The sequence below is a fragment of the Trachypithecus francoisi genome, unplaced genomic scaffold, assembly GCF_009764315.1.
Source record: "Trachypithecus francoisi isolate TF-2019V2 unplaced genomic scaffold, Tfra_2.0 Lachesis_group17, whole genome shotgun sequence".
In the NCBI taxonomy this organism is placed as follows: Eukaryota; Metazoa; Chordata; class Mammalia; order Primates; family Cercopithecidae; genus Trachypithecus; species Trachypithecus francoisi.
In genome coordinates, this window is record NW_022681462.1 from 4,272,684 (window position 1) to 4,287,831 (window position 15,148).

A 15,148-nucleotide genomic window follows, 5' to 3' on the forward strand; every position below is an offset into this window, starting at 1 on the left:
TCAGGTTTGGCACATAAATTTTATTTTACTTTCACATTGACACATTCAGGAAACCATTCTGAGAAAAGGTAGAGGCCGCCTTGAAGCAAAGCCTGACTCCCTCCTCTACCCCGGGCTCGGCAGCACCATGCAGGCTCAGGCTGGCACTCACCCCAGGAAACTGTCCCGGGTCTCAGCGGCCCTGGCTGTGGACGGTATCTGAAATGGTCGCTGTGGCTTGCCCTGCACCAGGGCCTACCTCGCTGCCAGGAAGTCACGCTGCTGGAGGCTACCTGGGCCATGGGTTTTATTGCTGGTGAACTTGGTTACCCACCTTCCAGTCACATGGTCCAGGATGGTGGCATGATGAGAAATGGCTCTGGCGGTGCCCATTTTGCTGAGATGAAAGGAATCAAAATATGTAAACTACACTGAATCCTGTAACGCTGGCATGTGGCCCCTGCTAGTCTTCAGCCCCAAGGTGGGAGCTCCCTGGAGCAGACAGGTGGAGATGGACCCCCAGACCCCACACCACCCTCTGGCCATCGCTGACCACGGGAACAAAACAGTCACAGAAAGAATGCTTTGCCTCCACAATCGTAGCAGCACCCAGATGAAGGCCAGAGGTGCCGTTTTACTCCTCAGATCTGATGCTGCAAAAGCCTCTGCGGTTTCAGCAGTCCCCTTGTGTCTCTGTCCCTCCTCAGAGTGCTGGATGCTGTTCTGCAACCAACCAGTGACCCAGTGACGGGTGAGGCCACCCCGACTAGCCAGGAGAACCTCAGGGGCCTCCCCTTCCTTAACACCTGAGGGAAATAGCTCCTAACACTGTGTGATGCTTCCTCCCTGCTGGGCTGTCAAACTGCAAATCTTAAGTCTTCTCTCCCCTCTGAGGTAAGCAAAGGCCAGCGACATCCTAATGACAGGGGTGGGGGCAGGGTCCTCAGAGCATCTTACATCCGAACTAAGTTGTAACAGTCGGGGTCCTGAGTGGTATGCGGAGGCAACTCACAGCCCCGTGGGAGACCCCAGGCGTCCTAAAAGGAGGGGTGTGGTGGAGAAAGGGTCATTTCTGGGCTCCGACCTCCACCTGGTTAGCCCCAGGTCTAACCAAGATATTTGAATTCATAGGTCCTAGGCATTAGTTTAGCAAAAAGTCTGGTTTCTGGTACCCAAAGAGCTTAAAGTCCCCTTCGAACCGTGCGTACAGGCGTCGGATGTCTCGTTTGCTGATGCCCAGGAAATAGTGCTCCACCTTGGTTCTGTTATACACGGTGATGCCCGGAGGGATGGTCGGGTATGACACCAGGTGGTCAATGCCAGCCTCTTTTAAGATGTAGGGGGCATCGTCCTCCAGGGTCTCGTGGTGCCCAATCACACTGTACATGATCTCACAGGGAGCGCAGAGCTCTACATACGTCACCCAGTGAATGATGTGGTCCCCAAACTGAAGGTCTAGCCATCTGTGGTTCGGGTCGCCCAGGTAGCGCACGAAATCTTCAAACTGGATCCCCCGGGTCTCCGTCCGGTTCCTCCTGTATTTTCTGATGATGCCAGGGGCAATCTCATGCCTGTACCAAGGCTCAAACCGGGGATTGTGAACAAATTTATCCTTAAATGCAGAAATAAGTCTTTCGAAGGGATCTCTTACAATAAAGAACTTGAAGTATGTTTTCAATCTAAGGGAAAAAATGAACAAGAGGTTAACTTGACGCCCCAGGAGGTCACGGCCGAGGGGGCGGGAGAGGAAGGAATGAGCGGAGCGCAGCACTGTGCATGGGAACCTCACCTGCCAAGGCTGCCATGAACGCATTCCACATGTCTCTTACTTAATCTACTCCAAGATCCTGTGGATTAATCCTGTTATTACCCCACTTTGCAGGTGAGGAAACGGAGGCTTGGAAAACCTTACCTGTCCAAGGCCACAGCGCTCATCGTAGGCAGTCACTGTAAAGACATCTATTTAATCTACATTCTGTTTTACTTGAATGATTCAAAATCATTGATTCAATGATTCAAGAATGTTTATGAATTTTGTTCCTGGGCAGAAAATCCTAAGGGCAGGAACTATGAGTGAGTCAGGAATAGATGAGGCCAGGGAAAGTTACTTTAAGGGCATATTTTTAAAAATTCAATTCCAATTGCCAGGGGAAGGGGAGCAAGAGAAAATGGAGAGTCAGGCTTCACACTCCAGTGGGCAGAAGTGGGTCTGAGTGAGCTGCCAGCAGGCGGCAGCAGAGCGTGGCCCTGGGGAGGAGGGCCGGCAGCAGTGACGATGACAACAGTGACATCACGGAACATGGCGTGCTTACGACGGGCCAGAAATTGCTCTCTGTGCTTTGCATGTCTTCACTCACTGAGTCTCACAAAAGCCCGAGTGCTCAAGGCGACAGCAGGACAGTCCTCACCAGGAGCATCTCTGGTAAGGGTTGTAAGGGTGGGAGGGCGCCATGCAAGGCAGGTGGCTGCAGACCCAGGTCTGCAGATCCAGCTGGTGACCTGACGTGAGCTGCTGCTTCTGTATCCTTACTCCTTTTCAGCCTTGCTTTCCCGGCCACCTGAGAGCTACTACATGAGAACTTTCTCACTTATTAGCTAAGGACTCCATCTTTTTTTTTTTTTTTTTTTTTTTTTTGAGACGGTCTTGCTCTGTCACCCAGGCTAGAGTGAAGTGGCCAGATCTCGGCTCACTGCAACCTTTGCCTCCGAGGTTCAAGCAATTCTCCTGTCTTAGCCTCCCGAGTAGCTGGGACTACACGTGTGTGCCACCATGGCTTTTTTTTTTTTAGTAGAGACAGGGTTTCTGTCAGTCACATTCGTCTTGAACTCCTGACTTCAAATGATCTGCCCACCTTGGCCTCCCAAAGTGCTGGTATTACAGGTGTGAGCCACTGCGCCCAGCCTGGACTCCATCCTTGCTGCGATCAGGGGTTCTGTCTCTCTACCCTGCCCATGCTGGGTGTAGCCCACACAACCACTCCGGGGGCAGCTCCCACGGCAAGGGGCACAACGCCTCCAGGAGAATCAAATAGTCAGTGAGGTCTCGGCAATCCAAATCCCTTTCTTGTAAAGAAAAGATCATCTTCAGCAAGCAATCTATAAAACTTTACCAAAGGAGAACCAAGTTGTCTGCTCATTTCTATTAATAAAATTATGTAACCTTCATGTTAACGGACTGTGTGAAGGGGAGGCTGGAAATTCTCAGAAGGAACTGAGAGTTGAGAGGAGCTGAATGGGGGGGAAGTTAGCTGCCTTTCACTGATGCAAACCGACAGCCCTCTGTGGTCCTCCGATCCATCTGGCAAGTACAGGACTGAGCCTGGAGTTTTTCCCAAATTTCTTCCCAGGTTGACAAAAATTCCCCCCTCCGCTTTGAGGAAGCTGCTCTCACCGCTTCTGAATTTCTGCATCACTGAAGGAAGAGAGCCGAGGAAGGCCGTTCTTCTCGTGGTCGTGCACCACGTTTTCGGGGATCTCCTCAATGGAAGGAAAGGCTCCTGGGAAGCAAACAGAAGGGAAGGCGGGTTGGCTGCTCCAGTGCGCCCCTTAGAGAAGGGCAGGTCCTTACCTCGGGCCCCATGTTCCCCACGTGTGCATGACATGCCCACCCCCAATATCCGAGTTTAGGTCTTTGAATTTCAATTGCTTCTGCCAGCAGGATGAGAGAGTGAAGAAAAGCTTCTGGTGAATCCATAAGCCAACCAGAGGAAACTGACGATTTCAGAGAGGAGGGGGAGGGAGCAGGAGTGGAAATGCTGGCAGTGCCTACTACCCCTGGCAATGGACCTAACTGGGCTAAATCTGCCATTAGAGGAAGATCGCTGCATGCAAACAGAATTCCTAACGCCAGCAACACTTACTCTACTCTGAGACTGGGGGAAAATGCCAGAGAAGCAGGACTTTGGAACGTCGTGCTAACAGGTGCCCGCGGCAGCTTCACAGCCCCATCCCATAGACAGGCTAAGCTCCCACAGCACCACACGCCGCCCGGCCCACAGTGGCGCTCAGGTACCCCTGGAGCATCCCAGGCTGGCAAGGAGCAAAGGACCTTTTGATGCTGGAAAAATCTGACTAAGCTATGGGAGCTGTGATACATTTGAGACAGGAGTCAAGAGGACAAGGCGTGTCGAGTAGGCAGAGCCGTGCCAACAGCCAGGGTCTGTCATTAGGGACCAGTGCTGGTCCAGGCTGCTGAATGGAACTTGGGCAGGGGCCATCCTCAGCCTGGTGGCCGAGCAGGCTTTTCCCTCTTTTCTCAATGCAGACAAATGGAAATATACTATCAGTATGCTGGGGTTTTCTCCAAGCCTCTGCAAACCTTAATATCCATCTCTGTGTTAATCCTGTAGGGTTAAGATTGGAGACCTGGCAGGGAAGACTCTCCCTTGGCCATCTGAGCAGTGGACACAGTCCTGTCTGTTTTATTCATTCCTCCCCCGAGTGTTTAAAGCCCAGTCCAGAACTCTGCAGTATGTACTATGGATGGCTGCAAATGAGGCGTGGGGAGCACTGCTCTCAAGGGGACAATGACAGAACCAGCTCTGTGGGTCCACAGATGGACCCATTCACGTACCTGTCCCCATCCAGGTACACTAGTGGTCACCGAAGACAGCCACAAGGAGCACCACCACCCGCTTCTGTATTACGTGACACAGCAAGCCCACTCCGATTTCTACACTGCCCTTGGTGTAGTGGGTGTTTACTTCTTAAAGTATGCTGCTTCACACTGTGGTGGCTGATTTGTGAGCCTTTTGTGGATTTCTTGTTTTCAATTTGATTTGCAGCCTCCTTCTGCTTCTGAAAACCCAACATGCTATCCAATGACTGCAGAAGCACATTAATTACATGTGACAACCAGAAGACGAGGTGCCACCATTCTCTCTCCCAGCCAACCCGTGTGAAGGCCAAACAGCAGCCAGGAGTGACCACGGACTCTGTGGGCAGCATCAGGAGTGGCAAGCAGGACATGGAGCCCCAGGGCCACCCACCCATGGTGCCCCAAAATCTGATTCCTGATCCAGGAGTCCCACTGCTGTTGACAGGAACTAACTTCTGTCTGAAGCTAAATTTCATAAGCAGAGCCCATAATTATCAGGATCGGTTTAGACTAATTGGAATTAAAATAAGCATCTCTAAAAAGAGTAGTGAGTAATCAAAACTGCCGTGTATGAGGTCACTTTGTGATGATCTAATTTGTTCCCTAGCAAACATCAGGTTTCCTGAAGCAAGCTGACTCAATCCTCTGAACACAGATGCTTAGTGTGAAATGGGGTACAATTTCTTCCTGCTCGCTGACAAAGAACGCTTGGTCTGCAGGTAAAGAGGACCCAGGCCCCGGGCCAGGGCTCCCCTCCCAGGATCTATGGTGTGAGCCCTTCTCATTGCAGACAGGGCAACCGTGAGGCTACCTGGCAGCTCAGCGAGTGTGGGGCTCTGGGACGTGGGACAGAGTGGTGACCATAACCATCAGCACAGGGAACCTGAAGAGACAGAGGGGGACCTGGGGTTGGGCGAGCCACCAAAAGTGAGCATCTGCTGTGACAGGTGAGGACAGCCGGACTGTGGCTGTGCCCCTTTGAAAAGAATCGGTGTCTAAACGAGCCCCCCTAACTTTTAAGGCACAACACTAACAGGAAACAACAAAGGCAGGCCTGACTGGAAGGCCACCAGTCCTTTCAGGAGAAACCAGCCCCTGTGTGACTCCTCCCTGCCGTCCTCCCCAGCCTCCTCAGCCCCGGTCACCGAGACCCTTCCCAGAGGGACACTCAGCGAACCCACACACACCATTCAGAACAATCAGTACTTTCTTCCACTGGGTGTTGCCCACTTTGGGAGTCTGGCAGAAAAGAATCTTGTGCTTGTCACAGACAAATATTCGGTCCAGGACAAACTTGGAGACGGGAGTGTGCGAGAGATTCTTCAGGGCGTCATCCCTGCAGACATTTCTGATGAGTTCCAGGCGCTCCATGTAGACCAGGGGCTGAACGAGCCGGCTGCCTGGAAGCTCCTTCCCAGTTGGCTGCAGGTGACACGGAGCAGAAGAGGCCCAGGAACCATTAAAGGAGGCAGGACCCGGCCAAGCAGAGCTGCTCCTGCTGGCCTATCCCCTCCTTTCCATCTGGGGCCCTCTTTTCTTCCCTTCCTTGCCTTTCTACAGAGTGACACTCACTACCCCCAGCCCCCTCCCGAGGCCTTCCTCAGAGCCTCTCCACCAGCCCGATCGGCAGGCTGGGCAAGGAAAATGAATGCAAGCTTGGTTCCTTGGACGTCTTTGGAGATAAGTTTGACTTTAAAAAACAAAATAAGGCCGGGCACAGTGGCTCATGTCTGTAATTCCAGCACTTTGAGAGGCCAAGGTGGGCAGGTCCCAAGGTCAGGAGTTCGAGACCAGCCTGGCCAACATACTGAAACCTCTACTAAAAATACAAAAATTAGCTGGGTGTGGTGGTGCACGCCTGTAATCCCAGCTACCTGGGAGGCTCAAGCAGGAGAATCACCTGAACCTGGGAGGTGGAGGTTGCAGTGAGCCGGAGATCGCACCACTGCACTCCAGTGTGGGCATCAGACCAAGACTCCGTCTTGGGGGAAAAAAAAAAAGAAAATTAAAAACCAAAATAAGAGGTTTGGAATCCTCTGGCTAGGGGGAAAGAAAATGAAAAAGCTCAAATTCTACATGCTGGTCCTTTCTTTTCAGGGCTGTTTTAGAACCTAAGAGAATACCTGTAACGTGAGAGGCCTTGTGTGTGCGTGGGTTGGAGGGGGCACAGGGAGATCTACCAGTACACACAGAAGTTGCTCAGAGGCCCCCTGACCTCGGTGAGTTAAAGTCTCCTTGCTGCCCACACCTCCTTGTTCCCCGGGGGTATCCCAAGGGCACTCCTGAATAGCAGGGCTGCTTCCGCTAACACCACTCCATCGGCCGCCTCTAGCTGTGGCCCTGTTTCTCAGCATTTTGAAGGCTTCTGCTGCTACATCTATCTCTTAAAGCTACACAGAACTTCCCAAGATTTCAAAGCAGGCGATCCTTCCAAATAATTGTATTGAATGGACCCAAATGTCCTTGTTATATCTTTTAAAATGCGCTAGGCTTGCCAGGAAATCCATTTATAGGGTAGTTTTAACAACCTGTCCTCCCAGGGGACAATGTCAGTTAGAAAATGGGAAGGATGTAAGCCTTCTAGAACACATTAGAATGCAGACGCTGGAACTATCAGGATGACAGAGGGCGCCCCTCAATGCCCCCTGCCCAGCTCTTCCTTTGTGGATATACTGTAACCAAACTCCCTTACACTCATGACCTCTGGCCAGGATGCTTTCTCCCTCGTGTGTTTAAGTGAATTTCCTGGGATTCCCTGGTGCTGGGAAGAGGGCTCCTGACTGCCTGCTTTCCGAGATGAAGACACTGGAAGCGAGAGGCCCCTTTGCAGAGTGGCCTCCGTTCCTCCCCACAGGGCATCAGCGGCTGCCCGGGGCCCTCCACCCGCCACAGAAAATCAGAAGCCACGCCAGGCACTCTCCTTGCTCTTAGAAGAACGGGTCTCATTCAACCTCATTTCCGCATCCATCCCACCTCTTGCTCAATGATCTCAAAAAAGCCTCTCTGTCTTCTCCTCCCTCTGTTCCAAACCTAACCCTGATCATGGATGGCACTCAAGAGCAGCGCGTCAGGGGAGAGCACGTCCCAGCAAGTTCCCTTTAGAAAATGCAGAAAACTCTGTACTTTTAAATATTGCTTTCCTTTGAACAACAAAAAAAAAGATATTAGATATTGCTTTTCTTTGAGCAAAGCATTAAAGACAAAGACAAAAATTCTTCTTTTAAGAGACGAGGTCTCGTTCTGTCACCCAGGCTGGAGTGCAGTGGCACAATCATGGCTCACTACAGCCTCCAACTCCCGGGCTCAAGTGATTCTCCCACCTCAGCCTCCCAAGTAGCTGGGGTTATAGACACACACCACCATAACCACCTAATTTTTGTATTTTTTGTAGAGATGAGGTCTTAGTATATTGCCCAGGCTGGTCTCGAACTTCTGGGCTCAATCGATTCTCCTGCCTTAGCCTCCCAAAGTGCTGGGATTACAGGCGTAAGCCACCATGCCCAGCTAAAGAAAAAAGATTTCCTGTTCAATTGTGTCTACGAATGAGCATTGTTTTCTTTTTTCCCTTTGGAAATACACAAAACCAATTTAAAGATAGATATTATTTTCTATTTTCCATTCAAACATTTGGCTACATCATGCACAAAATAAAGTTTTTTTTTTTGAGACTGAGTTTTGCTCTTGTTGCCCAAGCGGGAGTGCAATGGCACGATCTCAGCTCACTGCAACCTCCGCTTCCTGGGTTCAAGTGATTCTCCTGCCTCAGCCTCCCAAGTAGCTGGGATTATAGGCGCATGGCACCACACTGGCTAGTTTTTTGTATTTTTAGTAGAAATGGGGTTTCACCAAGTTAGCCAGGCTGGTCTCGAACCCCTGACCTCAGGTGATCTGCCTGCCTCGGCCTCCCAAAGTGCTGGGATCACAGGAGTGAGCCACTGCTCCCGGCCAAAATAAACTTTTAAAGGTGAGCTACGGAACCTGATCACGTTGATAAATCCCCTTCCTTGTGAGAAGACACATGCTGAGTTTTGGTGTCACCCAAGGACATGTGGCCTCAGCGGACATCACCCCTGACATCCCCCACTTCCCTCACCTCCCATCTGAGTCTCATGAGAATGAATGCGGCAGGGGGTAAGAAGAGAAGGGCACAGCAGACACTGAGTTCAAAGCCCAGGCTTACAACTGGCTGTCCAGGGGATACTGACCCAGTGAGCACAGTTGCTTGAGCCTCATGTTTCCCAAATGCAAACTGAGAATAAAAATATACGTCAGAGGGCGGCTCAGAAGACCAATGAGATTGAAACCCAGTAAAGTACACTGCAAACTGTAAAGCACATTCAGGCGCAGTCTTTTTATTTGCAATGACTCCTGCAGGTTGGCGATCTCTCCGGGAGCACCCTCCACCCGGAGAGAGGGAGAAGGAGCACCAAGATGACCGCCCTCTTCCTCACAGGATGTGGCATCCTCGAGGGAACCTTGTTGTGACACTTTGCCGAAGGCTTACCCTGCATTTGTTTTCACCCATGTAACTGATTTCCTATTAAATCCATCCTATTAAAGTCACTCTCCTATTTTCCATAGGATATTCTGGTCTTGTTTCTGTAGCCCATCCAAATTATTTTCTTACCCTGGGATGCCTCAACCTAAAAGAAACACCTAGGCTGTCTCAGAGTTCTGTAGACTTGACTTCCATTCCACCAATGTCGTATGAGAAGTAACCTCCAGCAGCACTCACTCTGACTGGTGTATGTTTTCTATGTTTATTGAGTTCTAATTTATCGTCCTTACACTGTGAACCATGGCTAGGAGCTGTCCCCATCTCTATGGCTTGATTCTGGGCTTAAAAATATGTTTAGGGCTTGCTGTACCCATTTCATTCCTTCTGGCACAATTGCAACTTCAACCCTCTAGCTCCAGAATGGGGGTTAGGAAGTGAGAGGCTTTCCAGAGTGCACCCCTCATCCCAGCTAGGGAATGATTAGGAATTTAGGTGCACAAGAAGCCTGCAGAGAAAGACACGGAGCCAGAATGTCAAGCCAGGCAAGGGCTGGGTGGAAGGCAGCAGCCTTGAGCTCCGCCAGGAACTCCATGGGACTGTGGAGCATCTGCCTTTTTCCTAGGCTCAGTTCTCTCCTCCACAGAATTTGGAGGCTGAATTAGTTGCTCTACTGTCCAGGGCCCCCTTTCGCTCTAAAACCCCATGACTTGGGGAGATGTCTTCTCCCACTCCTGGTTTCCTCCTGACCCCGCCCAATACTCTCGGCTACCCTGGCGAGGCTCATGTTCACCTGGTCAGGAATGCCACCCAACCAACAGTGACAGAGCAGCCCTGATGCGCCAAGCTCTGTGAGGAGCACAAAAACAGACCTGACCTGTGCCTCCCCCAAATGGAAATTAACACAGTGAACTAAACATGGAGAAGTAACACAGGAAAAGGCCCTAACGCAGAGGTGATGACAAGCGGAACCCGCCACAGGGGAAGGCCAGCTCCCCGCAACAGGGGTGCCGTGTTCGAGGGGACAAGGACCACGGCCTGGCTGTGCCCACCTTCAGTTCCTCAGGAATATGCTTCTCTTCTGGCAACTTCCTCACTTCCGGCATGGTTGTCAGGAACAGAAACTCCTGTTTGGCACTGTACACTGGAAGACAGAGAGGTTGGTCTTCTCTAAAAGGAAAAGGCACACAGGTGGATGGGACAGAACAGAGGCCCCAGAAATAGAAGCTCTCAAAGACGCCAGAATGCCTTTTGACAAAGCCACAAAAGCCATTCGGCGGAGGAGGGCGGTCTGTCCAACAGATGGTGCTGGAGCACCTGGACATCCACACATGGAACAAACCTCGATCCGAACCTCACCCCTTATTCAACAATGAACTCAAAGTGGATCACAGACCTGAACGTGAAACATAAAACCATCAATCTTTTTAAAAAAACAACCAAGGAGAAAATCTGCACTGTGAAAGCCCATTTGAAGAGGAAGAAAAGACAAGCTCCAGATAGGGAAAAAATATTTACGAACCACGTATCTGACCAAGGACTCCTATCTAAAATATATAAAGAACCCTCACATCTCAACAATTAAAAACCCAACCAATCCAATTAGAAAATAGGTACGAGACACCCAGACATCTCACTGGGGAGTATCCACAGACGGCAAATCAACACATGCAAAGATGGTCAAGGCTGCAGAGACCTTCACATCACAGGCTCTGCCCTCAGGCGGCTCTGAACCGATGAGGAGGTCAACCAGGAGAGAGGAAAAGCCAGCGCCTACACACACAAACCAGGTCCACAAGGGCGTCATTTTGAGTCCCGCCATAGGATTCCATCACATTCCCTTCACTGAGGGGGATTTATTTTCCTATGAGAAAGTCTAGTTACAACACCTGATCCTTTCAATATGATACTGAAATTTGCTAACTGAGGATAAATCATTGCCACAAATATCACTGGCTCCACTGCTGAGCTGAACAGAAACTGTAACACTAAAAAAAGTACACGTTGCTTTAAACAGCAACTCAAGACAACCATGCTCTTCCTAGGGGCTCCAGTGGCAGGAGAAACCGGGAAAGGCAGGGAGGTGAGAAGAACATGCACACCACTGATGGGGGTTCTGAGGCCGGCCCCGGCCCACAGGGCAGAGCTGAAAGGAGCAGCCCGGGAGCACTGAGGCCAAGGCTTCTCCACGCACTTTCCAGGAAATGGAACTCCCCGCCGAGGACACTGCTGCGTCTGTTATTTCCTCGTCGTTGACACTTCACAATGGGCTTCTGGTTCATAATCAAAAACACCATGAACGTGTGTGAAATAAACTCCAACACGTGAAAAACCCTTTACGGCCACAAGTTTACAAACCCTTTGGGTTTGGGTTTGGGTTACACAACACTTTGGGTTTCCTGTGCTGCCCAAGATCCAGGCTCCGGGGCACACTCTCTAAAACACAGTGCTGGAGGGGCGGGCTCCACGGGAGAGGCCTACACCACCCCAGCCCAGGGCCTCTCTGACGCCTGCAGGGCAGGCTCTGAGTGTAAATGCTCCTGAGGCTTCAGCCCGGCCTCGTTGTGCACTGGCAAGATGCTGCGTGTCAGCTCGCATCCTGCATCCAGAACTCGGCCGGCGGACATCCACCTTCAGGATCCTAACCAGGTACTTTGGGACAATTAGGTAACATCCCATGTGAGTGAAGCAGGCTGGGTAGTGCTGTGGTGGCCACCCCGCAACTAGAGTGGGCCCACGACAGAGGATTCTCGCTGAGTTCACTGGACACTGTGCAGCCAACAGCATCCTCAGCACCAGCACCCCCTGCCTTGGGGTCCGGGATAGCTCTCCCATCTCAGTGACCCAGCACCCACACACCACCACACCAGATCTCACAGGGCAGGGGAAACGCCCCCTTCCACTCGCCTTCAGGCAGCCGGCTGGAAAGATCTCACAGGCAGTGTTAAGGATCGCTGCAATGCTCCTCTCCAGGTATAAAATCCAAAAGCCCTTCATCTTTCTTCATAGGTTTTATCTTCTAACACTCCCTACCACGCCTTTTCTCCTCTTCACAAAACCCTGTTCCACGCCTACACTTGCTTTTTTTCTAACTGGGTCCGCCCCTGCTTAGCTTCTAGGATCAGTGTCTACACTGAAAACATTCAGCACGAAACTCGATACATCAAAGGAGACTGAGACCTCACGTACCAGACGCCGCTGGGAAACAAGGCATTCTTTAGAGGCCATTCTGCCAGGTACCAGTAAAACACAAGGGCACACGTCTTATTTAACTATTACCGATGGAATAAATGCACTAAAATGCATCACATCTACTCCTACTTTTTTAAGCAAAACAAACCATAAACACTTTCACCTCATGACCTGGCTTTTGAGTGCCTTCCACACCAGGAGGCGCCATTTAGGAGCATCCCGAGTAACACCTAGTTCTTATTCGCAGAGCTCTGCTTCTCTTCCGTTCTCCAGCTAGGATCCACACTTGTGCTTCTCAACCGGCCGCACCCCGAGGGAGTCTCCTCCACCGGGTCTCACGCACAGCAGGTGTGTAAAATCCCACAGGTGACTCGGAAGTGCTGCGGGGATGAGAACCACGACGCTAGGGCTTCAGGAGGGATCTCTCAGTGGCATGTCACGGGGCTGAAGCTGCCACGGAAATGTCCAAACTGTCAAACTGAGATCATCGTCTCACATTCCAGCAACCTTCCAAGCATCGACCCTTGCTCTGCTGACGGAACCCCGAGTCCCGGGTGGGAGCTGTCATGCTCTGTGACACCTGCCCAGATACTTGCAGGTGTGATACCACCTCCCGAGGCTGTGCACACCTCACAGGTTTCTCTCGAGGACTCCTGGGGGATGTGGTGGGACATGCAATGACAGAAAATCAGGGCCCAACAACTGTCATGGGAAGAACCACCATGCCGGCTAATTTCAGGGTGTCCCTCTTTTCCCTGCAGACCTCCCTTCTAACCTTGCTGTCCCTCTGCAGACAGGGTGGGGCACAGAGAGGATGGGGCAGGAGGTGTAGGACATCGGGCCATCGGGCAGCCCTTGACACAGCCAGGGATGTGCCTGGGAGCTCTGTGGGGTGGAGCAGGGGCCTGTTCCCCACAGTCACACAGACAACACAGGTCAGTGCAGCCTCCAGGAAGGACTTCTGGCATGGAGGCATCCCTAGCTGCCCCTTCCCAAGGCCACCACTGGCAGGAGGACACACAAAGCGCAGTGCAGAGTAAAGATGCTGTGCTCACCTACATTCCCCAGTATCTCCCCATCAGCCTGAAGGAATGGGTCAATCCACGGCGTGAATGAGGACTTCAATAACTACAGGTGTCTGGAATCCTCATGCTCGCCTGCTTGGCCACTGAATGAAGTGGCCTCGGGGCTGGAGAGCATGTCACACACCTCTTTGGACATATCCAGCACTCCACAGACCACAGAGCGCCTCACCATGCTCAGGACAATCATGGGCGGTGCCGGAGCAGGCAGGGTGTCCATGTGGTGGGAGAAACATTGCGATGCAGGCAAGCCAAGGACAAGAGCACGAAGTAGAATCAGAGCAGAATCAGCGTTCTGAGACCCAGTTTGGCGCTCTTTATCCGTCCTCATCTGAATGCCTATGTTCAGTAGAGCTAAAAAAGCCTCCAAGACAACCTGAAGACATACATTTAAATGACCCCCCTCCACTGCACAGAGGGTGACCTTCACACATGTGGCCATGCCCAGCAGTTGAGGCTGCGCCTGTCATGATGACATGAGGCAGAGAGAATTTCTAACTGCGAGCCTGAGAGGCACCCTGCTGAAGGCATAAGGCCACTGCACTGCTGGGAGGAGGCCCTGCTCCTTGCTCCTCAGGCACCACCCAGGCCTCAGCCACAGAGAGCACCATCCTTCCTCCCTCCAGAGGAGATGTTTGAAAAGACCCTCCAGCCCCTCCCACTCACCTCCCCTCGCACCTCTGTAACAAGAAGGAACGGAGGCCATGGCCTCCAAGGTCCCTGCTGGCATGAGAGTCCTTTGACTCTGTGACAGAAGTCATCTGTGCATGCACCTAGGAACAGTGTTGCAGCAAGGTCTGAATTAGCCAAAATTCATTCCGCCACGAGGCATACCTACCATCTGGGTCTTTAAAGGTCAACGTGATGAACTTGCTAGCCACCATGAACATGAAGATCACCCAAAAGCACGCGGCCAGCAGAAGCCACTGGTGGTGCATGTTGTCACACTGCAGCCATTCACTGACTCTTCCTGGAAAACATAAGCGAGATGCCCCTGCTGCTTACAAATACATCAAGTCAACAAAGAGGAGTGAAGACGGCAGGTGATTTCCGTCAGTAAGTATCAGCACGAATATTTCCGTTTTTTCCCACTGCTACAATAAGGTAGTTTCACTTGGCATTTAACTTAACATTTCATATTGAATTAATGATATAAATGATGGATTTAATAATAAAATCAAATTCAGAACACCCTAATGGAGAGACACAATAAAGAGAGAAGACCACCTCTCTGTGTTCTTGGAACACAGAATAAGACTTCTTTGCACATTTGCCCCCTGACTCCTGTTGGGCCCAGGCTAAGGTCCCAGTGAGCTCCCACGACGGCCTGGAAGCAGGTGGCAGGAAGAGGCCTGCCAAGGACTAGGCTGTAGCTGAGGGTCATTCATAGTGGGCAGAAGCCACGCTGGGGCAATTATGAGCTGGCTGTGTTTAAAATTCTGACTGGCTGACAAGATGTAGCCACACCTAGAGAAGCTCTAAAAAAGCAAAGGAATAAACACTGATGCTTCTCGCCTCTGCCCACTCACCAGCAACGGACTGGGTAGAACACTGAGGTGGGTGTTTTTCATGCTATCACAGCCAGGGAGCAACACGGGGCATGTCGGTCCTCAGCCTGGCACAGAAGCCACCCTCTGCTGCAGGAGGCACATAAAGAACTGGGAAGTCACTGTCAGTTCTTGGCAGGTGACACCAGAAAGTGTGTTTTATTTCACTTTTAACACAGTGCTTCTTCAAGCCAAAGCTCTCCACGTACAGACATGACCCTGGGCTGAGCTGGCTTCCACCAACTGACTGAGGCCA

At 51.4% G+C, this 15,148-nt stretch overlaps 1 protein-coding gene across 4 annotated transcripts in view; it reads right to left on the bottom strand.

Annotated features, from left to right (window-relative positions):
- Positions 1–15,148, bottom strand: part of CHST10 (carbohydrate sulfotransferase 10) — a 25,592-nt gene continuing 10,444 nt past the window's right edge. For 2 of the 4 annotated variants that reach the window (XM_033239040.1, XM_033239039.1), the window contains exons 3-7: positions 14,184–14,315; positions 10,124–10,215; positions 5,764–5,998; positions 3,371–3,476; positions 1–1,658 (exon numbers count right to left, since the gene is read on the bottom strand). In XM_033239040.1, coding sequence (XP_033094931.1) covers positions 1,121–1,658; positions 3,371–3,476; positions 5,764–5,998; positions 10,124–10,215; positions 14,184–14,283 — 1,071 coding nt within the window. In that variant the 5' untranslated portion in view covers positions 14,284–14,315 and the 3' untranslated portion in view covers positions 1–1,120. Of the gene's footprint in view, positions 1,659–3,370; positions 3,477–5,763; positions 5,999–10,123; positions 10,216–12,426; positions 12,853–14,183; positions 14,316–15,148 lie in introns of those variants that run through there. The other 2 variants (XM_033239042.1, XM_033239041.1) reach the window with 2 other exon arrangements.